The 27,143-nt window shown below is 35.2% G+C and overlaps 1 protein-coding gene across 4 annotated transcripts in view; it reads right to left on the reverse strand.

The window, feature by feature from the left end:
- Window positions 1-27,143, reverse strand: part of Hapln1 (hyaluronan and proteoglycan link protein 1) — a 65,059-nt gene that overhangs the window by 26,556 nt on the left and 11,360 nt on the right. Inside the window, exons 1-2 of one of the 4 annotated variants that reach the window (XM_040272806.2) lie at window positions 3,694-4,105; window positions 2,985-3,110 (exon numbers count right to left, since the gene is read on the reverse strand). In XM_040272806.2, coding sequence (XP_040128740.1) covers window positions 2,985-3,084 — 100 coding nt within the window. In that variant the 5' untranslated portion in view covers window positions 3,085-3,110; window positions 3,694-4,105. Of the gene's footprint in view, window positions 1-2,984; window positions 3,283-3,693; window positions 4,106-27,143 lie in introns of those variants that run through there. The other 3 variants (XM_005315665.4, XM_040272807.2, XM_078044694.1) reach the window with 3 other exon arrangements.

The following is a 27,143-nucleotide window of genomic DNA, read 5'->3' on the forward strand; positions in this document are numbered from 1 at the left end:
AATTCTTCCTAATGATCTTAAGTTTCAAATGAATTAAAGATTGACTGGACCTATCATGATATGAGGAATATAATCCATTTGAGAATGTTATAGAGACAGTATTAACAGGAATCCCTCTTCCTGTAGAAGAATTTGAGAACATCATGACCCTTGGGCCTTTGACATGGAGGACATATATGATACACAAACTAATAGTTTTTTTTTTTTTTTTTTTTGGTGCTGGGGATGATACCCAGGGCCTTCTGCATGGTAGGTAAGTGCTCTACCACTGAGATGTACCCCCACTCCTCAAGCTAATAAGGTATTAGCACATTTTTATTAGTAGACTCTGTGGATAAGTGAAGTTTGTTTTCTTGTGTAACCAAATGAATTCAATAAAAAACCAAAGAGAATTAACACATAAAATTTTATCTAAAGTAAACCTTCCTCCATTGAAACTAGAAGATTTTGTTTTTTCATTTCAGAAAAGTGTTTTTCATTAGAAACACTGCCCAGTGTTCTGTTCTTGTCATTTTCTTTTCTGACTATCTGATATCTTTTTCTTTTTCTTTCTAAAACCAGATTAAACATTTGTGTGCCTCCATCTCTGTAGAATATCCTACTGTGAGACAGGCTTGAGAGAAGTAATTAGGTAACTCTTATGCATGAGATTCAAGAATGTATTATTAAAATGCTGCAAATTTGTACCAAGTCAGTCATGGATGTGCACTATTCCCACATTATTATTTAGGAAGGCCCAAGGAAGTTAGAGTAAAAAAAATAAAATTTAATGAAAAAAAGCAAAAGATGTTTTTACATTTTTTGAACATTTTTCTTCCCCTCAGAGAAGATCATACTGCTTATCAGCACAATTCAGGAATTTGAGATTCCGATGAGTAATTAAATTATTGGATTGAAAATTCTTCAGTTTTCTTAATTCCATGTTTGATTAATTAAATATGAGAAAATAATCTAGTACTTCAAGAAAGTAATGAAGGTTATTTGCTTATAGATTTTCCTACTGTGCTTTACTCTTTTGTTTACTTTTGTGGTATAAAGACGAATGAAATTATGGCAGATGACTTGGAAATCGCTTCTCTGAAGAACTAGAGAATTTAAAACTTCAATTTGAATACTGTAGTAAAGGGAAAAAATTATTGGGGAAAAGTAATAAGAACAGGTATTTGAAACGAATTCAAAATGAATCCTGACATATGGATATAACCTTATAATCCTGACCCAAGCAACATTTCAGAACTAATTTCCACAAGCAAATATAGGCTTTGCAGTTCTATCACTTGAAAGCTCTGAGCAAACCTCCAAGGCAAGCCTACACTTTCTAAGAATATGAATTTACAATTAAAATGAAGTGGACTATCAAGGCTTTTGGAGAAAACCTGAACAGTGTATGCAAATCATCTGGATAATTCTGATGCTTTGGGTCAGAAACCCCTTTGCAGTAAATTTCAAGGAGTAGATGGGAATGAGAAGACCAGCAGAAGTTTTCCCTGCTAATGGAATTTTAATTTGTGTCATAGATGCCATTTTTAAAATATTAGTATATTTTTAAATAGAATATTTTCACACACTGGATACAATGTAGACTAAATGGTTTGTATGGAGTTTATAATATAACTTAGGTATCTACTAATAATTTGAGTTCACAGTTATGCAAATATAAAGTTTATTTTACATTGGATTTAAACCTGCCAATATTAATGATTATGTATTATCATTTTAGCTGATTGAATTCTGTGACTAGAAGCTAAAAGAATATTATTTTTCATCAGTAATCTCATCAACAATGTACAGGAATCTTATAGTCTTTGAGAAATTGCTTTGGGGTGTGTGTGAGTCTGTGTGTGTGTGTGTGTGTGTGTGTGTGTGTGTGTGTGTGTGTGTGTGTATGAATTAGCTGAGTCAGCAGCTTGCAGAGTAAAATTTATAATTATATAATTTTTTTATGGTTCAATTCTGAAAAACAAAATTATAGAAAGAAAACAAAACTGAAAGATATGGGTCTAAAACAACTATACATATACAAATTTGAAATTCTATTTTGGTACTCATAATAAGCACAGGAAAATACTTCTAGTTAGATTTACACTGTCATTTGACCTTCATGAAGTCATACTTTTTAATAGCGAGTACAATTTTCTGAGACTATACTTTTGACCTTGAAGATGTAACTTGGTATTTATGTCTCTTAGCAAACTTATAATGCTTCTGGTCTCCAAACTGAGTTTATCTAAAATTAATGTCATCTTATGTTTAAACAATTAAATTCTGTAATTCTTATTTTAATTATTCAGCATACAAGGACAGGAAAGAAGCTACCGCTCCTAGAACTGTCTTCTTATTGCATAAGTCTCTGAGCTTTCTTAATGCAGGATGTCTCTCATCTGAAGCTGGGAATGAGGAAAGAGCTGCATTGTACTGCAGCCTCCAATCTTACTACAGCTCTGAGGCTGAGGATTTAGCTGAGCTCAACAGAAACATGCAGGACCAATATACGGGTCTATGCAAACTAAAGCTTCAGTGAAAGAGACTGTAATAGGGTGAGCTACTTTTTACTGAACCAGAGCTTCTTTGATTTGCACATTATTTACATTGTTTCTCTTAAAGATTAAATAGTTACTATATCAGAATGACCTTACATCCCAAGTTTCACTTCCTATGTCTTCCCTCCACCTTGCATTTAAATGAACTTCATGCCTCCCATTCCACTTGAAGATAGCAATTGCACTAAAAGCCTTGAAGTTGATTATATCAACCCACTGTAGTTTGACATTTTTAAGCAGTTCAACTTTAATTGTCCCCAAGTCTTAACTCTTCTGTAATGCAATAGCATTCAAAAGCCCAGCTCAATGTTGTTCACCAATTAACAGAAAGGGAAAGGAAAAGTCAGTGCAGCAGAACTAAGATTAAGAAGCACTACCCTAGCTTCTAACTGTAAATAACATGAAATTAACTTAACTTTCATAGGAGAACCTGTGTTATCTTACCTTGGATGTGGATAACTCTGTTATGATCCAGAGTATAGTTGTCCGAATGGTGATCAGCCCAGCAGATTGAAATCAGCACCAGAAGAAGTAGACTCTTCATCTTTGTAGCCCAAAGGATCTTCCTCACTGTGAGAGCATCACATAAAAAGAGGCTGGTGAGATTTGGAACCCTTTGGAGTGTTGCACTGCACAACTTATTACCGCCTTATCATCATAGAATGGGTCTGTAAAAATATTTAACCCAATCTGTTCAGAAAGTTACTGTAGCTGTCTTTGAGAGCTGAAGAAGGCAGCTTTGAAAAATTCCAGTTCCCCCTAGGCAGCCAGAGTCCAAATAGTGTTTAACTCTATCTTTGCAGAATTGTAAATCTAGAAATTTAAAACTATAGTTTTGACATAGTTAGAGCAAGTTACAAAAAGATGTGCCAAGGACATGTATAGACTTAAGTCATTTAACACTCTGAATTTAAGAGTATAAGTTAATAAAACAGTAATCAGATACATCTATATATGAATATTTATCACCCTATCTAATTAGGAATCAAATCTTAAAAAGAGCCAATAAAGAATATTTCCATGAAAATTGACATCGACATTCATTTTACATGTGGCTTCCTAAGCAGGTTATATTTACTTATTCTAAATAGAAAAGAGGACAAAAAAAAAACTGATTAAGCAGAAGCAGCTCATTTGTTTCAGATTCACTTACCATCTTAAACATTGCTTGGGTCTATGGTGAATAGTTGAAAATTATGGACAAATTAGGTTAGAGTTGTGTATGCTACCACTGCAGTCATCCTGATTGATTTTTCATTCATTCCAACCTAAAATGCTGACGCACCAACTTAGAGTGCCAGGTAGGGTCTCTGCAGTCAGCAGAGCCTCGGCTGCAGGGAACATCTCTCCCAGGCTCAGAGAGCAATTAGGCAAATAAAGAGCTGAAACAGACAGGGAGGGACAACTCTGGTCCTAAGTGAAAGAGGCAGAGCCATCACTTGCCTGTCCTTTATCCAAAGACTGACTTGATTAAAAAAAGGACAAATCCCTTATTCCCCTACAACTTTGTCATTGGAAGGATCAAAAATAATTCCAAGCAATAGAAACCTCACGACCTTCGAGATATTTGCGAAGTAAGAATTTCAGTGTAGCTTTTCTGTTATAATGTAGAAAGCTGAGAGCAAATATTAACAAGGTCTTTCTTTTCCTCTCATGCACACAGCAGCCTTAACAATACTGGCTATTTTTAAAACTGAAATTGCACAGGACTGGCTTCTCACACTAATTTGTTTTTTTTCCAGGAAAGCCTGGACTCCCTGGAATACTTATTAAAGAGCTCTGAGTCTGTTCCTGGAGGTCCTTGCAAGCAAGCTGTCCTCAGAGCCTAATGCCCTTACAGCACTCCCTGAGTCCCTCTTGGGACTGAAAATGTGCTTTTCTGCAACCTCCACCCCCACATTGCCAGCAAAGCAGCATGGCTCTGATGCTTATGGACTCAGTCTTTCATGTTGCTGTAATTCTTTTTCTTCATTATGTCACCCAAAGAAGATGGCGGATGAGCAGATTATGCACCTTTATCTGTCCAGGAAGGCAAGTGTGTTGCCTTCAAAAGTCTATCTTATCTACTCATCTTATTTTCAGATGTTCACTTGCTTGTTCCTCTGAATATTTTTTGTAAAATGATAATTTTTTGTAGCCATTGACTTTTTGTCCTTAGGATTACAATTAACAAATATTACCTATTTTTAGTCCAGAAATATGCTTTGGGTGTACAAATACAACAAAAGTGACTTTTGGAATTGTAATATAATTTGGTTCATTATATTCACAAACTTGAAACAGTGGACAAACAGCCCCAGAAGTGAGATGTGCTCTTCAATTGTCTCAGGAATCAGAAAAGGAGAGAGAGAGACTGTGTTGTGAGAGGGTGTACAAAAGGAGCATACAGTTTTAACAGGTGAAAACAGGAGACATTCCAGGGGAGGGGTCCAGGTGAATAAAGGCAGGGAATGTTCTAGATTAATTTTCATATCAGTCTGGTCAATTGTAGCTTCCTTTGTGAGAAGTTGTACACATATGGTAGAATTGTGCATTTGACAACTGCAACTACCTTCACTTACATTCTTTTTGCTTTTTTCTCAATGACGGAGATTAAACCCAGGGCCTCAAGTATCCTAGGAAATCACTCCACAGTGAATTACAACCTAAGACCCTCATTCATTTTTGCCTAAAAGAAATTACATTCAAATCTATGTTTCCTTTAATTCCATACCACAGTACCCAAACATAAACCAATAAAAGTTTATTCCACTGAGTTGAGGTATTTGGGCTGTGTACCCAAATTTGAAATACAAACATCATGAGAATATGTGTGTGTTTGGTGGAAGGGGCTAGAAGATAATAATAACAGAGTGTTTCCTTTTATTGGATGTCTATTATTTGTCAAGTCTTAAGCATTTTGCATATAATGGCTCATGCCATTATAAGAATATTATGAGACAATCATTTCCATTTCTTGATAGTTATCTTACTGAAGGTCATATATCTATTAAGGGCAAGGTTTAGATTTGCTTTTATGTAAAAGCAACACCTACTTTGAGGTGTGCTTATTTTTTCTGAAGGATGCTTAATTTGTTATTTTGTTGTTGGTGCCTTTTTTATTCAGGATTTTAATCTTAAAACTATTATGATCTTAAAACTTTGATTTCTGTTATATGTGAATATAAACTTTCTTAAAAAAAAAGACTTACTTACATATAGTCAGCCGTGTGGCACTTTTCTTGTCATTATTGTTCCCTGACTCGTTTATGTTACTTCCCTGGTGCCTGGTGCCATGAACACTGCCCTTATGGCTCATGTGTATGATATACACACAGACACACATACACTACCACCACCACCATCTGTGAAAAATCCAAGGATATTGCACATCTGTAGTGATTGGTGATTAATATGGAGGCATATCTAATGAACATTTTTAGGCATCCTTCACTAACATTAATGCAACCCAAGGAGGCGAAAGTGGACATTGTCTTTTTTTTGCCCTGGCAGCACAGCAACTGCCCCATCAACAGAGAGGAAATTAACAAAGCAAACTTCAGGAACAAAATCTCTGGGTATTTGAGCAAACTGCATGTATAACAGAAGGTGCTGTACATCAGACGGAGGCCCTTGAGGACATGGAATATGCCAGGGGCCTTTTGATGGTCTCCAACAGAGAAGGACAACTCAAACATAGGTGATCATGTGAGTGAATCCATCTGAGTCCTGCTTATTTGCATTTTGTGATCATGTCTCCTCTGGATATCTAGATATGTTGAATAAAAAAAAAATTCAGTTCTTGATATAAGTAAAATTTAGAAAATTAGGGATACTTTAAAACAATCAGCTTATTACCAGTCCTTGAATTAGCACTGTTCGTTTACCTGAAACTCACATATTTGATGGTCTCTTTTTATAGTCTACAAAGTCTTGCTGCCATGGAGATACACCCATCTTCAAAATAAGCCCAAATTGAAATGTCTATGCTCAAAGACAGATGATAAGAATGTAATTTTGCCTTCAGACTTTGGTGATAATCAAACCACCATTTTAGAAGCAAGATATCCTACCAAAAGTCTAACAGTTTGATATACAGATATACCACCAAAAGTCTAATACTAAAGTGCTTAACTGACATTGCTTAGGGACCTATTTAAAAATTCTTACATTAGGTTACAGGGAAATAAAACCAAGTGGAAGGAATGCATTCTATTTTCTCTGGCCGAGAGCAACACTATATGTTTTCTGAGGTGCAATCACATGCTGGGCACTGTCCTTGAAGCCTCATCTACTTAATTGTTATTTCTCAGAATAACTCAATTGAGGTAAGCATATTGTAATAAACATTTTATAGTTCTGGAAATGGAATCTCAGAGTGGAGAAATACCCAGCATGAGCAAGGAGGAGGTGGGAGTCCATGTCTTCTGATCCTAAGGATTGCACACTCACCACCATATTGGTGCCCTGGGTGCCCCATGGAATGCTATTAACTTTCTCCTCATGAGTGTCACATCAAAACTCTTCTGAGGCTCTTCATGCAAGCTGGAGTGGCTCCCGGGGGCCCTCTCTTGTTGGTTTGGGGGCATAGTCCTATTACCCATGGGAGGTTTGAGATGAAATCTGAATGCTTCTCTCACTATGTGCTACCCATCCAGAACTGTGCCTGTGTGCACAGAGGAGGGCTGAGCAGAAATTGTACCTGGGAGAAACAGTTAAAAGTAATACAGGAGCCTGTATTGAGGTGTATTCATACTGCTTAAACATTAATCTCTACGAAGGAGATTGAAAATTTACATTTGCCTTCACCGGGGATATAATAAAATAATCCACCATCAATTTATGTTGTGAGATTTGGTTAAAAAATTATGAGGATCAATACAAAAGTTGTTGAAAATTGAAAGAAAAAAGAAACCATTTTGTTCTACAGAATTATTTTAAAATAGATTGACTTTTTTTCTCTATAATATCACTTAAGTCTTATCTAATTAGAGGGAGAAGAAGGAAGATCAGTGCTTTTCAAATGCTGGTGAATATTGCAGTGAAACAAAATAAAAAAATAAAATAGGGATCGTGAGAGCATTTTCATTAGGTTAAATTAAACTCAATTCAAAAACATTGTTCTTTTTTTTTTTTTTTCCTGAAGTAACTCTTTTTCCTTTTAGCTGTTAAAATAGCCTTCGTTCCATGGAATTCTATATATTAGACTTTGATATTGTAGGTTTTTTTTTTTTTTTAATCTTCACTGTCTTCCCCTTCTTCCCAAAGAGGTAACAATATACTGGCTTCTTAATTGCTCTGTTGGGGGCTGTTGATTTTGTTTTCTTTTGGATTTGTAGGGAAAAATCTAGAAGTCAGAACACAGGCTAATGGACTCAGATTAGTGATGCATTTGGATTCTTCAATGTAAAGAGAGACAATTGCTAGTGTTGATAGGTTAGTAATAGATTCTCCTAAGCCTCAGGATGTACTACATACAGTGGCAGAGAATGAGGAACTGCTTGGAGTACACTCAAAACTCAAGAGAGAACCAAACAGATGAACAAACAAACAAAAAGCTTTGCTCAATTATGCAATGACAGATGTCCTCCAGGAGAGTGTGTGTAAGCTTCAAGGTGAACACAACCATTTCCCTGCCACGTTGCACAGCTGCATGAAACCCCCAGAAGTGAAATCAGATTTCCTGGGGTCCTGAGCTGGCTGCCCATCCTCAGACCTTGACAAAGAGCCCCTCCAGTCTGGCCATGGTCACTCTCTTGCTTCCTTGCCCTTAATATGCTTAATATGCTCTTTGTCAGCGTGGAGGACTGGAAAAAGTCAGAGCTCTGAGGGGAGAAAATGTGAAGTGTACTTCAGGTCTCAATTTCTCTACCTACAAAATAGGAGTAATGACAAATTCCCCTTAGGTTGAGAAGTGTTCTTGAAAAAGTAAAAAAATACACCACTGTTTTTATCAAGCTAGCATGGCCTACCTCAAATGTGATCAATTTACATGGATAAATGTTTGCAAAAAAGAAAACAGAAGCTGTCTCCATCTCAGAGGCAGGTGAGTGCCCCTGTAAGTCTATTATTCTAATTGAGCTGAGGAGTAAAATTAGTGTGGTACCCAGAGCAGCAGCAGCAGCACCTACGAACGTGTACATTCTTGGGCATCATCCCAGGTATACTGAATCTGAATCATATTTTGAAATCAGCCTAAAATACCCCCTAAATTTTCCAACTTCTATCCATCTTATTTTTCTTTTATGTTTCCATTTCTCCATTTATTTCCTCTGTCTCTTGCCCATCTATTCTTCATTTCATCTCTTCTCTTTCCCCTACATTTTGAATGTTCACTAAATTGTCTGATGGTTAAGAAGGCCTTAGTATTATTTATCATCCAAGTCATGGCACAGAGTAAACAGGAAAACTTTTTAAAACCACTTGGGGAAAACAGTAACGTGTGTGGGCTATCTCAGGGATGTGGGGAGATATCGTAGGTGTAAAGAAGAAAAGGCAAAATTTAGTTTCATTACTTGGTCTGCAACTTTCTTGTTGTATGGCTTGGAAGAAGTCATTCAACTGCTTCAGGGCCAAGTTTTTGTTGGTCAATTGGTAGAGTTGGTGGCAAAGCCTTACATTAGTTGTTGTTATCATTGCTTAATTTATTTTTCTTATTGGAGATATCAGGCTATCTGTTCTTCTTACAAGGAATGCTAGGACTGTCCTTTTCAACAATAAATTTATAGGATTTTAAAGTAATGATATCAATAACCTTTGTTTAAGAAGCAGTTCAATTTACTTATTGTTTTTGGCTGGCTTTATGCTAGTTCTCTCTTAGAAAATATTGAGAGTTTTCTAGTGTTGATAGGTTAATAATAGCAAACTCAGCAAACCTTCACTTAAAGTGCATTTGCTCCAGCTGATCTTTGGCAAATCAGAACCTACTTTAAACAGTTCAGGAGCTACGAGTTAGATTTTTCTGTAATCATTTTTTTAATGTATTTGGCAAGTGTTTATTTGATTTTTATTGATTTTCTAAAATAAATATAGAAAACATGCCCTAATAAAAGCACAAATTATATTAGGTGTTTATAGTGCTCAAATCTACAGCTTTTTATTGAATATCTAAGGAATATGAAGAAAGCACTATATACACATATTAATAAGCACAAGGACCATTTTTCTTATTTCTGAGTAACTGAAACTCTGAATTTTGCTGAATAAATAAATAAATACATATAGCATGATTTTGATACCCATGTTATAAACTATATTAAACCCTCATTTTTTCCCTAAAGTGATTCCTAAAAGTCCTGAACATATCATTCAAATTCTATTTGTATGCAACAGCTTAAGACAGATTTTTTTCTCTAAACCTCAGTTTACCTTGAGGTTGGAAATGTAATTTACAGACATACAAACATAAAATTACATGTTTATCTTATCTCTTATTTGACTCATTTCTTTACTACAAAAGGAGGACAGAGAGTAATATATGTTTACTCAATGATGTAGTGTGTCTTCTTTAACCAGGAATCTTTTCAAATGGGATAATACCAGTGGATGGGTAGCTGTCAATAGAGGTAGCTGGATAGTGACAAGAAGGAAAGAAATGGACTTAATTGTCACTGCATGTTCTAAGTGACTTTTGCATGTCATTATTTATTATACCACAAGGGTGAGATGGCACATGAACAGGGAAATAATCAATTCATCCTGATATTTCCATTTAAAATGTCTTTTTCCTATACATTTACATGAGTAGTTAGCAAGACTTGCCTCCTAGGTCAGGCAGAGGAAATTCTAGATTTGTTCTCAATATTGTCCAATATTATAGGTCAAGGTCTGGTGAATAGTTCACAGTCTGTTGGAGAAAAAAATTGGTATGATAGATGAACAAGGAAACTTAGGGTCTCAAAGTCTTAGCATATAAAAAGAAATTGCTATAATGGCTGCAGCATTTTTTCTGTGACGTCAGCTTAAATATTATCTGCAGATGTTCTTACACTCTACCTGAAATTTTTCAATTATCTGAGATTTCTAAGTGTTCAGAGGCATGCCATAATTAGTACTCTGTTTCTCTACCAGATGTTGGTAGAGAGAGTCAATAAAAACATGTTAAAATATGTTTTGATAATGCTGGTGATAGAGTAAATAAACTTCTTATCTCTCCCTTTGCTCATTTTTGGGGAACTTATTCAATAATTATTGCCCTAATAACTCAAATTTTACCATAGAACATTAAAAAATGGACAACAGTCAGTATGAATATGACACAATGATGTCATGACAAATAAATCCTTTACAGGATGCAGAGGAAAACTTTGTATTCTACCCTTAAATAGCAAGAAAACCACCAAAATCAAATTGCCTTCTGAACAATTCTTGAGAGACTATTAAATCACCTGCCACTTCTCATATAGCATTTCTTGGGAAAAAAAACTCTCAAGAGTGAATAAGCATAATTTTTAAAGGATATGCTTGTTAGGCATGACTACACAGGAAAGTCATTGCTGTATAGATTCCTTCGTTCTTGATTCCATCATCAAAAGTCTCAGTAGTATCAGTAAAAATGCATTATATTGAATGAGAGAAAATTATTCTGTACAATATTTTTTCTTAATATATAAAATCAAATAATTTATTTTTAGTAACAGTACATGGTTTTTGAATACTGACAAGGATCTTGTCACTAAAGTAAAAAAAACATACACAAGTAGATATGTCTTCTCCCCAATGAACTATAATTTAAGTAGAACTTAGAAGGATTTTAAAGAAATTGGGAGGACACTTTTAATCAACAATATGTATAACAAACACTTATTTTCTGAAATACTTTAAAGGAATATTCTAGGAATTATAAAGAACTTGAATTATAACAACGCCTTCTCATTGTTACCCATCAAATGAAAATCCAAAATAAAGAAAGCAAATGAAATTAAGCAACATCCATTTTTAGTTATTTTCTACATGACTTTCAAAACATGGAACCTAACTGTCCCTCACACTGTAATGTGCAAATATGAGAAGTTTTAGGTTTATTCAAATGTAGGTTATGTGAAAATGAGTTTAGACTCTATATGGACACAGCCAAATGAAAATAAATCTCTTAGTTATGAATTTTATGATTTGAAATAAATTTTGCAAAGTAAAATATTTAGAAGCAAGGTTCATATGAATAGAATATTTATCATAACCTCACTTTCAACCAAATTACTTTTGAAAGTGTTTCTAACTAGGCTAGGAAAACAATATTTTAAGACTCCATCTCTTTTAAAATTTTAGCATCTCTTTAAAATTTCAAAATTTCAACAGCTGTCAATTAAACATTACATTAACACTGGATCTAAAAATGCAATTGTGAATCATCTGTGAGACAGCTTTGGTGCCATCCCAGATGCCACAGCTTTCCACATGGTGTAAAATACAACACTAAGCTCACCACTGCATACCACACCTAACTTAGAACTAGTTGACACAACAAATTAGGCAACTCATATTCTGAACAGTGACTAAATTCTGAGAGGTTGTAGTAAGATTTAAAATATGTCAGTTCTGATTTTTTGTACAGATAGCTAAGGGTTTTATGATATTTGATTCTTTGACTACACTAAATCACATAAAAGCAAAAATGTATTAAAGTAACGATTTTCAGTATCAGAAACAAATCTCTTCTCTCCTGTTGCGGAATCTCCCCCAATTTGGGCTGTCACTTTTAAGATATCTTCGGAAGACATGAAGCAGATTTACTTTGACATCCTATGACAAAGCATAGTTCTCATCAGAATTCAATTCATTAGTTTATAAGAAACAAAGTCTGTTGCAGCCCCAAAATCTGTGTCTGCACAACATAAAACCCAGAAAATACATCATTCTCCAGCTTTGTAAATAATTATGGCTAGGTATTTTTATGATGTAAGATATAGTCCATGAATTCATCAATTTAAAAATTCATGGGTTTTTAAATTACAGTGATCTTGAAAAGTGTTTTTAAAATTAAATTATACTCATTTACAACTATCTTATTTAAGAAACTTGTTCATGTGAAAACAAAATCACTTAACCAACTTTATAGTCAGTGAAGCTTCATCAGTACTAACTAGACTGAAAAAATCTGCACAATCTGTAGCTTTTACAAACAAAAATGGCATTTAAAATGTGTGTGTGTGTGTGTGTGTGTGTGTGTGTGTGTGTGTGTAGGCTTGTCATCAACTCAGCCAAATAATCACTATGAGTATGATACATAAAAAGAAGGGTAGCATTATCTCAAGAAGTGTGGACATTAGGTATACCTGCCTGGAAGGTTTTTCAGTATTCTCAATGTTACAAAATTATCAGCCCCAGTCCTCTCATAGATCCTCCCTCTCAACTTGGCTCCAAATTCCCACCATTAGAGTTATCATTACATAGTTCCCCAATATTTTTTTCCATTTCAAACTGGAGCATGATATGTGAAATATTATGGAAAGTCTCACTTCCATGCTAGTGAGAGCTGTGTAGATGTGACTGAGTCCATGGGAAGGTGCTAATGAAGTAAAAAGAAAGAGAAGTCACAAAAACCTAAGCTTTTCACTTCCATAATTTTCACAGAAAACAAAGATCATTCCATGATTATTATATAAAAGACCCAAATTCTCATCAATGCTGAACAAATGACTATTGAGGATTATTTGCATAGTAATGACCTTTGGATAATCTCTTATACTTTGTTAATTTTAGAAAGTACAGAGATACATTTATATCTAGATAATGAAATGTAATCCTGAGAACACAGTACATGGAAGCCAAGAAAAATGGTAAGACTGCTTGTCAACAATGAACTGCTGCCCCAAATTGCAGAGAAACCTCACATGCACAGCTGTCAGTCATTAACCTCAGAGGCTGATAAAACTGCATACTTGAAAATACTTTTTGGTTCACACCATACTGAGATGAATGAGTGATACTAGTGATAAAAATATCATGGAAAATATAAGGTAAGAAGTTATTTCAGAGGTTGACTTCTAAAAAAAGCATACTCTTAGTAGGTATTTATTAAAAAGCAAAGCCTCTACTGCTCAGATACAAGCAAAGAAGAACAAAAGAACAAGGAAGAGAAAGAGGAGGGAGACCAAAAAGAGAAGGAAAAAGGTAAGGATGAGGAGGAAAAGAAGTTGGGGGCAAAGGCAATAACTAGAAAGAGGAGAAAGAGCAGAGGTTTTGGTGTTAATAGATACCCGAGCAAGAAGATCAGCAGCATGGCCACAGGAAATGAGAAAAATGACTGGAGCAATAGACATCACAACAGAGAAAACTTGCTACATAGGCTATTTGAATAATTTGTGTAGATCCAGGCAGATGAATTGCAGTCACATATCTCAAGCTTCTAAATTATGCTCTGTGCCATGTGAAGCCAAGTTCAAATAATTACCAATTGACCAACATTTTTATACCAGACAAGTAGAAATAAAGCTCAGCATCAGCTCTCAACCCTCAAGAGCAATTGTGAAGCAATAAAACCACAGAATGCTAACAGAACAGGGGGCATAGAGGTAGATGCAGGATACTACTGGAAAACGAAGACACCTGCATACAACGTGAATGATGCTCCCCTGGAACTGTGCAAAGCAGTAGCCTCGGTGGGCACCTAACTCAGCCTGACAGGGATAGGAATGGTTTCATGAAGAAGATGGATCTGGAGGACAAGCAGATGGAGAGGTGGGAATGGATACCACTGCTTCTGAGAATGTCACTTACAAGGAAAATGAGCTGTGAGAGAGCCTGGATGCTGGTGTGACTGCCTGTAGCTCAGTATGACTGGACAGTGGGATGATCATGACTGACTAGTCTTCTGTCTGAATTGGCAGGTAGGGCATGGAGAAAACCTTCCACACCATGCTAATATCAGTTTTTCCCAATGCAAACAGATGTTCTAAACAAAGTTCCAGCACCACTGCTGGTTATGAACACCTAACTGGGTTTGAACATAATACACAGAGGAAGTTTCTTAATCATGTCATATATGCTCTGTTTACAAAGAAAGAGACATGTATACCACACTTCCAAATGTAATATGTTAACATTCAGCTACTGGGTTCTCATTCACTCATCAGTAGGCCAGATTAACAAGTATTGTTATATTTAATGTAATGATCAGTACATCATGAAACACATCAAAAATTTAATACACTTTCATATTGGATTATATCAAAAGACTGTCAAGCCACACACTTTAAAGTTCCAGGAATATTTAATGGGGTTTGATAGATACAGTCCATTGTCTGCATACATAACTGCCACAATGCAAGCTTCCAGAAGATAGAAACTGTGTCCAGCATCTTCTGGCATGCAGTAGAAGCTCAGGGTGCCATGGATGGCTCTGCTGGGTTTGTACTATATACCACATGAAAAAAAGTGCACCCCAATGTTGCACAACACCTGACCTGCATATCCACATAGTGTAGATGTGTAGATATCAGACTTACCATGCAAACACACACACACACACACACACACACACACACACACATCCCAAATTACTTTTTAAACAAATGATCACAATACAAATAAATACAAAAAATAATCTCATCATTTTCAAACTATTAACAAAGCAACAAAAACTAATTCAATGCTGATGTTTAAAAAGTATAAACTCCCAAGACAGGGACTCTATTTTATTAGCCTTAGTATGCCTAGCATCTACTGAGTTTTCAATGTCAAGGAACAAAGGAGATTGGCATTTATATAGTTGTAAACACAGCTAGATGTGAGGGTTAACTGGAGTTAATTACATTAATTATAAATAGTTACTGGTGTAACTTAGTTATTCCTTTTGTGTGTGTGTATGTGTGTGTGTTCATTGGCACGACCCCTTTGGGACAGTTGATGTCTTAATCTGTCATAAGCAAATCTTTCAAGGTTTGCTGCTTTTGTGAAAAGCATGACCTATTTTGATAGCAAAAGGCCTTTTTAGGCCAAGAGCATATGATTACACTTTCCTGCAACTATTTCCACAAAAGTTCTTAAAGTCCATTTGCAGGAGAAGAACAAAGCATATGAGTTTGTAAGACATTAGCATGGCCTCTCATGCTGATTGTCCACTTTTTCACCTCCTCTGACAATCCTCAGCCCAGGTTGACAGAATATTCTTACCCTGATAGAAAAGAAATACTGTACAGACCATCAAAGTCTTAGTGTGAGTGGACTGATTTTCTACTAGCATCCCTTATCTCATTTCTCTACGCTGATACATTGTTTTAAATTGAACTACCACCAATGACTGACTTGAAACAAAAATTAGGGATAGAAAAATGTCACGAAGAAAAAAAAAAGGAAAGGAAAGGACAAAACTTGAGACTAAATTACCTATCTCAATTCCTTCTATATGCTAATTTAAAATTTACTTAAGGATTGTGCCTTACAATTTACTCCTTGCATATTATTTGAGCTCTGTTACAGAAAGCCAAAGTTATGACAGGGGACAAAAAGAAGCAGCTGTTGCTACTGGTGAAAAGGTAGAAGAGGGAGTCAGACCAGCTCATCAAATATGATTGATCATTTCCCGTGGAGCTTTCTGAACTCTGCTTATCCTTTCCTGCTAGGCACATGGAGACCTCCCTTGGCTCACCAGAGACAAAGATGGTGAAACCCACATACTTTAATTATATTATAATTCATATTAGTAATAGCACCAATTGAGTAAGAAAGGCTTAATGTCACTGGACTTCAAATGGTAAATTCTAGCAGTGAGCGAATGCTGAGGAAATCACACCACCTCTTCATTTATGCTACTGCTGATGAAAATTGTAGCAAATCCAATTCAATATAAGTACATACAACAGATGCCTTCCACTCAGCCCCCTGATCACCATTTTGGAGGGAGTCAGCAAGTGAATGTAGGAAAGTTCTCTAAGTCTATGCTGCCAGGCATGAGGTGGGAGTAGAGAGCACAGCAGGTGGGATGCAGTGACAGTAAACAAAAGAAGGTCATTTCAATTTCAGGGAGTTCAAAAGCAAGATAAGGTTCATTTCCTCTGCATCTGGAAGGGTGTGTTGTTTCTTTCTTTTTTTTTTCTTTTTTCATTCCTGAATTTCAAGGGAAAAATTTCCTTCTGTAAAAATGCTACTGTTAAAAAGAAACACAAGAAGAGTGAATAGGTGAAGTTAACTGAATATTAAGGTGATAGGCATTCTGGAATGTAAAGCAATAGGAAATTAACTTAAAATTCTGAATTGTGTACAACAACAATAGAGCATCTGGTGGTTACAAAGAAAAAAAAACCCATAGGAAAAGAAGAAAAGAATATTACTTCATCTGCATCATTATCATCAATGCAGGTCTAATAAAAATCAATTTTCAAAATCTGCACAAAATGGCAAATATTCTCTTTATCAGTAGTTAATGGCCTAAGGATTGCATCTGCCATTCCTCATAGAGAATAAGGTTTGAACCCAGGGGCACTTTGCCACTGAACTACCTCTCCAGTCCTTTTTGCATTTATTTTTTTATTTTTTTATTTTGAGACAGAGTCTTGCTAAGTTGCTGAGAATGGCCTTGAACTTGTGATCTTCCTGAGTCTCCTAAATCACTGGGATTACAGGCATGTCCTACTATTTAGGAATCTCTTGACCATGGTTTGCATTTTCTGGTGATAGTGTAAGAAGGTATTTTCAAAATAACCCCTCTTAGCAAGAACATTTATTTTTGTTTGGCTGTACGCACAAACAGAATAAATAGCTACTTGTTGGCATCCACACAAGGTATTCATTCAACAATATTTTTTAAAACAAACACATAAAATGCAGTCCATACCCCCAAATATCTTTTACAATTATGAAGTCCAAACCAGGAATGACTTCTTTAAATTCCAAATTGGCACTTGGAGTCCTGCTAACATGATTACATACTCAGCTTTGCCAATTGTCATGCAACTGTTTGATAAGGATCAGAGCAATGCCCACATTGTTTTATTAGCTGGAAAATATACTCATAATTATTTTGTAAGTTATATCCACCAATTTTAATGTTTTGGCATGTCTTATTCCTTTATCTATATAATAGAAAGAAAAATGAGAGAGAGAGAAAGCATGAAGAGAATTGGTTAACTCTTGTTTTTGGCTCTTTAGAGATAAAATATTTAAAATTTGCAAATACATGTATGGAAAATTCCCAGTTATTGTTCTTCTATGGAAACATCAAAAGGATGTTTTTACTACCATGATTTTCTCAAGATATAAACATAGGGTTGAGGGCTGGGGATGTGGCTCAAGTGGTAGCACGCTTGCCTGGCATGCGCGGGTCGCTGGGTTCAATCCTCAGCACCACATAAAAATAAAATAAAGATGTTGTGTCCACCAAAAACTAAAAAATAAATCTTAAAAATTCTCTGTCTCTCTTTCTCTTAAAAAATAAACATAGGGTTGATAAGACTTTCTGTGTTATAAAATGGTCCATGTCAGGTGAAATACATTTGTTCTACCCACCCTTTCCTTCTCTCCAAGCTTCTTTGACTTTCTCTCTTTAGAACACTCTCGTGTCTGGCACATTCTGGGTACTCATTCTATGTTCTCATTCTAGGCACATTTGTAGCCTGTTTTCTCAGTCCTGTTGTCTTAATCCAAGTGTTAGCTCCTTTCTGACACTCGTAATCCAAGTGTTAGCTCCTTTCTGACTAACACTTCCTTTGACTCTAGTTATATAATAATCTCTTACTGATCTAATAATGTCTTTGACTAAAAGGTTTATGTTTCATAAGCAGCAGAAGAACTATGCTGTCCAAGGAGTCATCCCTGATCACAGCATCACACCTCCATCCTTAGAGGCAACTTCTAGGCATCAGACCTCACCCTCCCTCCTCAGCACCACAGCCCCCACCATCTTCTACTCAGTTCCCCTCACAAGCTAACCTATTCAATACCCACAATGGATCTGGCTCGAGCTCTCTGGCATGGTCCCCACTTCAAGAAGAGCTCATTCTCAACTGTAAATTGGAGGGCTTCAAAATTCTAGCATAATTTGCCAAATCAAATTCTCTCCAATAATTTAACTGCACATGAATAGCAAATGGATGTTGACCTCTTTTGTAGGCACCCATGATTTTGGATAATTTCCTGGGTTAGTATTTGCCAAATGCAGTTTTGAGTCTTTTTTCCCCCTTTATTTTGAGAGTGGGTATTTTAGGAAAGCCTGTTTAAATGAAAGACATTAATATAGACTGAGGAAACTATAACTCTAAATAATAAGGCATTCAGGGAAATGGTGCACAGAGTAATTAGACTTTTTCTATCACCTTCTGCTTATGTACAGTGAGAGATAACTACAAATAGTTCCTCTAACAAAACAATAAATAAAGAAAACTAAGCTGAAGTTCATGCAATATTCATTTGCCAACTTATGCCCATTTGGCCCATATCTGAAGCTGAGCAGCACCATGGAGAACGTAAATTCAGCATTCTATGTTCAAGCTTCAGTACAATGTTTTGAACAGACATTGTGTTTACACAGACAAAAGTGCCATTTAAAACGAGCTTGCCTGAAGGATTTGCAAATTCTACAATAGGTGTGTAGTCTACCTTATTTAAATTTGTTCAGCTGATTCCAGTGATTAGACCTTTGTTTGTAGGAGATTCTTTTTTACATGAAAAAATTAATTTTACTATCCTTCTTATTTGGGAGGGTGGATGTGGAACATTAGGGCCAATAGATGAACCAACAACAAAATTGAAATTTCTGAACACATAAATTGTGACTGCTTTCATTATCAAATAGTTACATATATATAGCCCATGTAGTCATGAAATTACAGTTATGAACATATAAATAGTAAAGATTACTAATATTGACACTTTCTCTTACATTTCCCTTGAATGAATAGCTGCTGAAAGGATTTTTTTTTTAAAGAAATAAAAGACTTCACAACTGAAATACATTTTTTTCTATCACCCAGAGAGAAGAGTAAAAGGAAAAAGGGTGTCTCTTGAAGGAAATGAAGCACACGTGAAATTAACTTTGATAACTTTAGCAAGCTACAAATGGGGAGATAATATCAAGGGAACACCTAAGAGTGATTTCAGACTTGAAAGTGAAATCAAACATGCAGACTAGACTAAGTAATGACCAGTTTTCTCAGAAATGGAGAGTGCTTTAAATTTACTACCTATCTCCAGATATTTTTAATTTATTATATTCTGACTGAAAAAAAAATGGGAGGAAAAGGGGAGAAATAGAAGAAGAAAGACTTCAGAAGATTAAACGGCCATCCCATCACAGATGGGGAGAATCAATACTGTTAAAATGGCCATACTACTAAGAGCAATATACAGATTCAATGCAATCCTCATTAAATTACCAATGATATTCCTCACTAAATTTGAAGTAACAATCCCACAATTCCTATAGCAAAACAAAAAACCCAGAATAACCTAAGCAATTCTAAGTTAAAAGAACAATGCTAGGGGCAGCACAATACCTAATTTCAAATTATACTCTAGAGCAATAGGAACAAGCATACCATGGAACTGGCATAAAACAGAGTTGACTGATGGAATAGAATAGAAGACAGAGATTAATTTACACAAGAGTCATCTGATTTTTGTCAAAGGTGCCGAACATATACATTGGAGCAAAAAAAGTCTTTTAAACAAACCGTGCTGGAGAAACAGGATATCTATATGTAAAAAAAATAAAACTAGATTCTTGTCTCTTACCTTGTGCAAAAGTCAATTCAAAATGGACCAAAGACCTAGATATAAGGGCAGATTCTTTGCAACTGCAAGAAGAAAACCTAAAGGAAACATTGCAACATACGAACACAATGACTTCCTGAATAGGACTTTTACATCTCAGGAAATAACAGCCAGACTAGAAAACTGAATGCCATCAAGATAAAAAAAAAATTGAATGCCATTGAGTTAAAAATCTTCTATTGTACCAAAGGAAACAATAGAAAATAATGGGAGAAAATCTGTGCCATCTACTTTTCTGAGAGAGGACTAATATCCATAATATAGAAAGAACTAAAAAACTCTCAAAACAAATAACCCATTCAATAAATGGGCAGATAAAATGAACTTAAACTTAAAAAAAAAAGAATTACAAATGGTCAACAATCATGTGAAAACATTTAGCCGTCAGGGAAATGGAAATTAAAATTACACTGAGATTCCATTTCACCCCAGTCAGAATGGCAATCATCAAGAATACAAATAGTAGTAAATGTTGGTCAGGATACAAGTGAAAAGGAACTCTTATGAAATGTTAGTGGAATTGTAAATAGGTACAGCCACAATGGATCACAGTATGAAGGTTCCTCAAGAAATGACAAATTCAACTACCATATGATCCAGTTATCTATTCCTTGGCATTCATCCAGAGAATTAAATTCAGCATGAATTATAGATACACTAGTAAGTATCCTTGTTATCACAATAGCCACATTATGGAATCAGACTACTTGTATGTCAAAAGATGAATGGATAAAAAAATATGGCATATTGCACAATGGTGTTTAATTTGGTCATAAGGAGGAACGAAATTAAGTTATATGCCGGAAAATGGATGAAACTAGAGAGTATCATGTTAAGCAAAAGTATCTTCATTCAGAAAGACAAGTATTATATGTTTTCTCAAATAGGAAAGCTAGTGGGAATAAAAAGAAATAAAGAGAATGCCATGAAAGCAGAGGGGAGACCACTATGGTAAGGGGGAAGGGAAGAAGGAAGGGGAAGGAGACCTATTAGGGATTGGAGTTGATCAGATTATGTCATATGAATATATGAATATACCACAATGCAACCCACTATTTGTATAGTTAGGATGCACCAATAATTTTTTTTCATTAAATTGATAGTTTCCCTCTTAAAAGTCAAAGATGAGCATTTTATATGATCAAAAATCACAGAGTTGTTATTATTTCTTAGCTTTAAGGCTAAAGAACTAATTTTATACTTACAGTAGTATTGATCCACTGCTTTCTTCAAAGAGCTATTTTATCTTTCTCCTCCCTCCCTTCCTTCCTTCCTTCCCTCCCTCCCTCTCCCTCCCTCCCCCCTCTCTTTCTTTCTTTTTTTAAACCACCCAGAAGTTTTAATTAATTGAGTCAGCAATCTTCAGCTTACTTAAGTAGAATGACTGCATGGGACACATTCCTGGCACTATACTCTGTCCTATCTGTTTGTGCTGGATATAATGGAAAAGACAATCTTACATTCTGAAAATGGTCTTCTCTTTTTGTGCCTTTAACAACCAAAGTAGGGAAAAAATGTTGAGAATCTGATACATCTCTCACATAGACTTTTTTTTTTTTTTAATTGAAGCTTTGGAAACTCCAGGAAAAAATGAGCCACCCAAGGAGATCATAAAAGTCAAAATTACAGATGTAGAAACAGGTTTTTAGTAGTGTAATGAATTTATTTGGAGGAAAGTGGAAGATGTTATTCAAAGTGGACCATTTAAGTCATGGAATTCACATCAGCTATTGGGTCATGGGAAAACTATTTGTAAATAGGGACTGAAAGATTTTAGGAAAAGAGCTTTGAGGAACACATTAAAATCTAGAGTTTGCAACATTTGAGTTGATTTATATTTAGAACCATGTAAGTGATATTTTTGTGGGTTTCATTGTAACATTTTAAGTATGTTAATGTGGGTTTTATATATTTAAAAAGTTGCATTTCCTTGCTTTCAAAAAATGTCTATTTTTATTTCCTAAATTGTGACATTGTGTGCCTCTGATTTGTTTTCAGATGCACAAGATGGAGGTTGATAATATAGTTGAAAAGTATTCATAGAACTGTATTGATCTTCAGACATGTTAATATGATTAATAACTGATATAGTCCCTAAGTACTACCCATCCCATTTTATTAAGATGTCACATAATTTTATTATCACAAGTTTTATATGTATGTGTGTACTACTTTGGAGAAACTAGAAAAATAAAGAAAAGTAAAACCACAGAAGCTAAACCATCCAGGACTTCTGATTAAGATGGAGTAAGAGTGGCAGGATTCACTATACTATCTAAAATAACCAAACAGAAAAGCCACAAAATACAGAAAAAAAAAAATCACGGAAGATACTGAACATCAGGCAAAGAAGATAGTAACTTCTAATTAAGATGAGTTGAATGAGATAAGCCCCAAAATCACTGTCTAAACAAAGTTTCTAGGAAATGCAGGAAATGCAGGAAGGTGAATCAACCTTCCTGGCGGACAACCTGAGTTGAGTAGATGAGGACAGGAGTTCTGGAAGTCAAAGCCTGCTAGACATCACAGGGCAGAAGAATGGGGATTAGAGGAGAAAAGAATGGCATGGAGGCAGAACTCTGGATATATGCACAGGTTGTCCTGCAATACTCAACTGGGGACTTATCAGCACTTTTGTGAAGAATCTATCCAACCCCAGAAAAGAGTCATCCTCAAGGATTAGAACTGTTTCCAATATGCAGTGGGAAAAACTCATAATTCTTGGAGCATTGGATTAGTAGGTCTTAAGAAGAATCTTTTTAGGAGTAGTATAAAAAGTAATACTAAACTAAATCCAGCTCTTTTATCACCTCATATAGCTTTAAGAGAATGACCTGAAAAAAGCAAACTCTTTCTAAGTATCTTAATTATACTTCTGACCTATGCAGAGTGATATCTGTAGAAATAAAAAGGATTTAACATTAAATAACATAAAATCACAAATTTATGGCAACTGGCAGAAAGCTACTAGGCATGCAAAACATCAAGAAAAAAAGTTTTAAAATATGAAGAGAAAAATTAATGAATGGACTGATCCAGAAGTTGTACAGATGATAGAAATAGTAGATAAGAACATTAAAATGCTATTATTTCTATATTACTAATGTTCAAGAACCTAGAAGATTTACTGACTATGTTAAATAGAAGCACGGAAAAGACAGTAACAAAAGACCTACATAAAATATTTAGAGGCGAATATCGTAATGCATGAGATGAAAAATTTACCAAATGAGACTAATGGCAAGCTCAATACTTCTCTGGTGTCCTTGAGCAAATCTAGAGCTCAGATTGTAAATGATCTAGGTCCAGGATGCCCAAGTTTTACTTCTAACAGAATCCCTGTGGGCTGGGTAGAAGGTTGGTCTGTTTCTGAACAATCTTCTTTAATCAAAGGTTCATAAGCATAACACATAATGCAAATTATCTTAATATCTAAGCTTCACAGTCAACATGCTGTGAGGCACTTTTTACAAACACTCAGGCACTTTTCAACTCTATTTCAGGACACAGATAATGAAACATGTTTTTATTATCTACTCAAAATTTCTTGTCATGTTTATTTATACTCTGAAAGGTGATTCATGGAAACATTTTGTTAACATAAATGAAGTGAATAAACAAGGAAAGAATTGATCTTTTATATACTTCATATTAAATTAATCCTGCTGCATAGTTTTTCATAACAGGCTTAATTAACAAATTAAAATGTTGACAATAGTCGGAACCTGAGTCAAATTGTGTTTCTACTTTAAGATAATGCCTCCTTTTGGTAGATAGAAACTGTTTTATTTAAAACTACATTTATATATTACTACACTGCACTGACATCAAGATCTTTAAAGTGGAAAGCACTGTAAACCAAGTATTATGATGCCTCATCCCTGAAGGACTCTTGTCTTATTCATCAGTTTGTGGTGGTAGCTACTAATCTAGGCAGCATTCATTGCTATTCAGAATCTGATTATTATACAAGGGTAACCTTCTGTTCACCTCTCATTCTTAGCAAGAATATTGTCATCCTAGTGGCTGCAAGAGAGAATGGATAGAGAGGAAATGCATATTTGTGAAAATAATGTATAGTAATGTAAATTAAGATTATACTATGGGTGCTGCAGTTGTGGCTCAGTGGTAGAGCTCTTGCCTAGCATGTGTGAGGCACTGCATTGGATCCTCAGCACCACATAAAAATAAATAAATAAAAGAAAGGTATAAAAAAAACAATAACATTATTTAAAAATCAATTGAAAAAAAGATCACATTTTGATTTCTAATAATTATAGTAAATTGATATTTTCCTTTAATGTGTAGTTCTGAAACTCTTCAAATTATTTTTATCTTACTTTTGAGCAATTAATGCATTACCAAAGTAATGAGTATTAGATTAAACTATGTTTCAATTTTTACATGACCTATCAGTTTAAGGATACAGATATTGAATGATAGTGCAATGCTTTTTACATTTTAGTTTGATGATTAATTTGAAATAATAACATTATGTAATGAAATAAAGCTATAATAAATAAGTATAAATGATCAATGCCTTCTATTTCCAAAGTAAAGGTTCTCAACTCATCATTGACATTTGTCTTCTATTTCTTTGGTAAATAGCTATTTGTTGAATAAAAGGAGACCTTTCCAGTGACAAGGATATTACCTTATTCATTTCTATATTCCTGTTAGCACCATCAGTCAAGAAGTTTGCTTTCAAGTCATGTTAAGATAAATGAGGATTTTCCTTTCAGTTTTAGAGTTTCAGTGCTCAAATCCTGCTCATGAATCATAAAATGATCTTCAGAGCATGGAACAATGTGTCCGAAATAACAAATTTTTGCAGGAAAAGAAAAATAACATTTTGCATTTAGAAACAAATTGCCCAAACATGGAGAGGATGCTAGACTCATTACATATAGCTTCACATGGCAAAACTAAAACAACTGGATGAAATTAAGGAAGACAATTTTGCACAAAGTCAGGAAGAACTTCTTGATAAGTCATTTAAAAGTGAAATGAATTGCCTTGTGAAATACTTAAGTGTTTTCTGCTACCACAGGTGTTGAAGAAGATCAACAAACATCTGTCAGTTGCAGAGGATTCTTATAGTGGGCGGGATGTTGGAACAGATTAGGCCCTTTGAACTCTGATTCCAAATCTAACCGTTCACCTTAGAACTCCAAAGGACATAAAGATGTATAAAGCAACTTACTAATAAGGACAATATAAATTAATAAAGAGAGATGTTTCAACAATTAATTACATAACAACGTGTAGAAAAGTGCAAGAAGTGATGGTAGTACAAAAAAAAATATTGAAAGAATGAAGGAAGACATGATTAATTCCAGCAAGCAGAACAATGCAAGGTTGTGTGGAGGAAGCATTATATTAATGAACCTGGCCTGAGCCCTGTTTCAGGCAGGAGAAACAAATTGGCAAAGGAGAGAAGTGAGTGAGAACAGAATTAGAAGAGTAGGGCTGCATGAATATTTTGGAGGAGAAGATAAAGTATTCCAAGAAAATTTAGTCTTAGAATCTAAGTGGTTTAAGCCACTCCCTTTCAGTCAATGAAAGGCAGTGATTTAAATGGGCATAACATCATCAAATATCCTGCAGAAATCACACACTTCTTGATCATTATATTTTTTCCTCTTTTGTGATTTAAAATAAAAGATATTGATAAAGATGGATATAAACATCCCAAGCTGATTCTGGAATTTTGTTTAAGTAGCCATAGAACTTCACGCCTCTGCAAACAGATTACAAAAATGGAGTCACTGAATCACCACTAAAACTCATCTCAGGGATATGCCTACAGGCACAGTGATGTCTCTCTAGGCTTAAAGACTTTGCCATGAGGATTTTCCTTTTCTATGAAAGCAGACAGACCAAGCAGCTAAGAGCTACCTAGATTGTAATCAAGCGAACACATACATTTTTTTTTTTTTAATGGTACTGAGCATTTAACCCAGGGACACTGTACCACTGAGCCACATACTATGTGTCCAGTCTTTTTAAATTTTTATTTTGAGGCAAGGTTTAAGTTTCCAAGACTGGCCTCTAACTTGTGCTGCTCCTGCCTCAGCCTCCTGAATTCCTTACATTACAGACATACATCCACATCCAGATCCAACCCACTGAGTTTTGGCATTTTCTAAAGTAGGAAGTAAGGCAAAATTTTCAACTAGCTAGTTTTGCTACCTGTTGGTGTGTCTAGAGTCTTTTGTTTCTGGAAAACTTTAACCTTGTCTCTTTTCTGTTGTTAGCATGCCAGGGTGTGGGTATTTTATTGTTTGGTATTTATTCTGTTTGACCATTCTAGTGTTCTTCAATCTCTGACTTACTGGGTATTAATGCATCATTATTTCTAAAAGAAATAATGCTGTTTTTCCTTTTGAGATGCGTATGTTCTATGTCTACATCCTACATGTACTTTATTGGTTTTGGGGTGGGGGGGTGTCAACCCATCATTGAACTTAGGGGCACTCGACCACTGAACCATATCTTCAGCCCTATTTTGTATTTTATTTAGTAAAAGGATCTAACTGAGTTGCTTAGTGCCTCGATTTTTCTGAGGATGGCTTTGAAATGGCGATCCTTCCTCCTGCCTCAGTCTCTCAAACTACTGGGATTACAAGTGTGTGCCAGGGCACCCAGCTCACCTGTACTTTATAGCCCCTGCTTGGTATCCTTCATCATTCATTCTTAGTTTTGAATCTAGCTATTTTTTTCTGGTCTATATTCCAGGTTACTAATCATCTCTTGAATGTGTCTAACCCTTACTCAAATTCTTTAGCTTTGAGTTCTTTGTTTTGCTTGTTATATTTTTTTCAGTTCTGGAATTTTCTGTAGAAGCATTTTGTTGTTGCTGCTGTTTTTAGTTCTTTGTTAAAATTCTGCATCCTACTATTATGGTTTTCCTCCTCT

Source organism: Ictidomys tridecemlineatus, chromosome 1, assembly GCF_052094955.1.
Source record: "Ictidomys tridecemlineatus isolate mIctTri1 chromosome 1, mIctTri1.hap1, whole genome shotgun sequence".
Classification (NCBI taxonomy): domain Eukaryota; kingdom Metazoa; phylum Chordata; class Mammalia; order Rodentia; family Sciuridae; genus Ictidomys; species Ictidomys tridecemlineatus.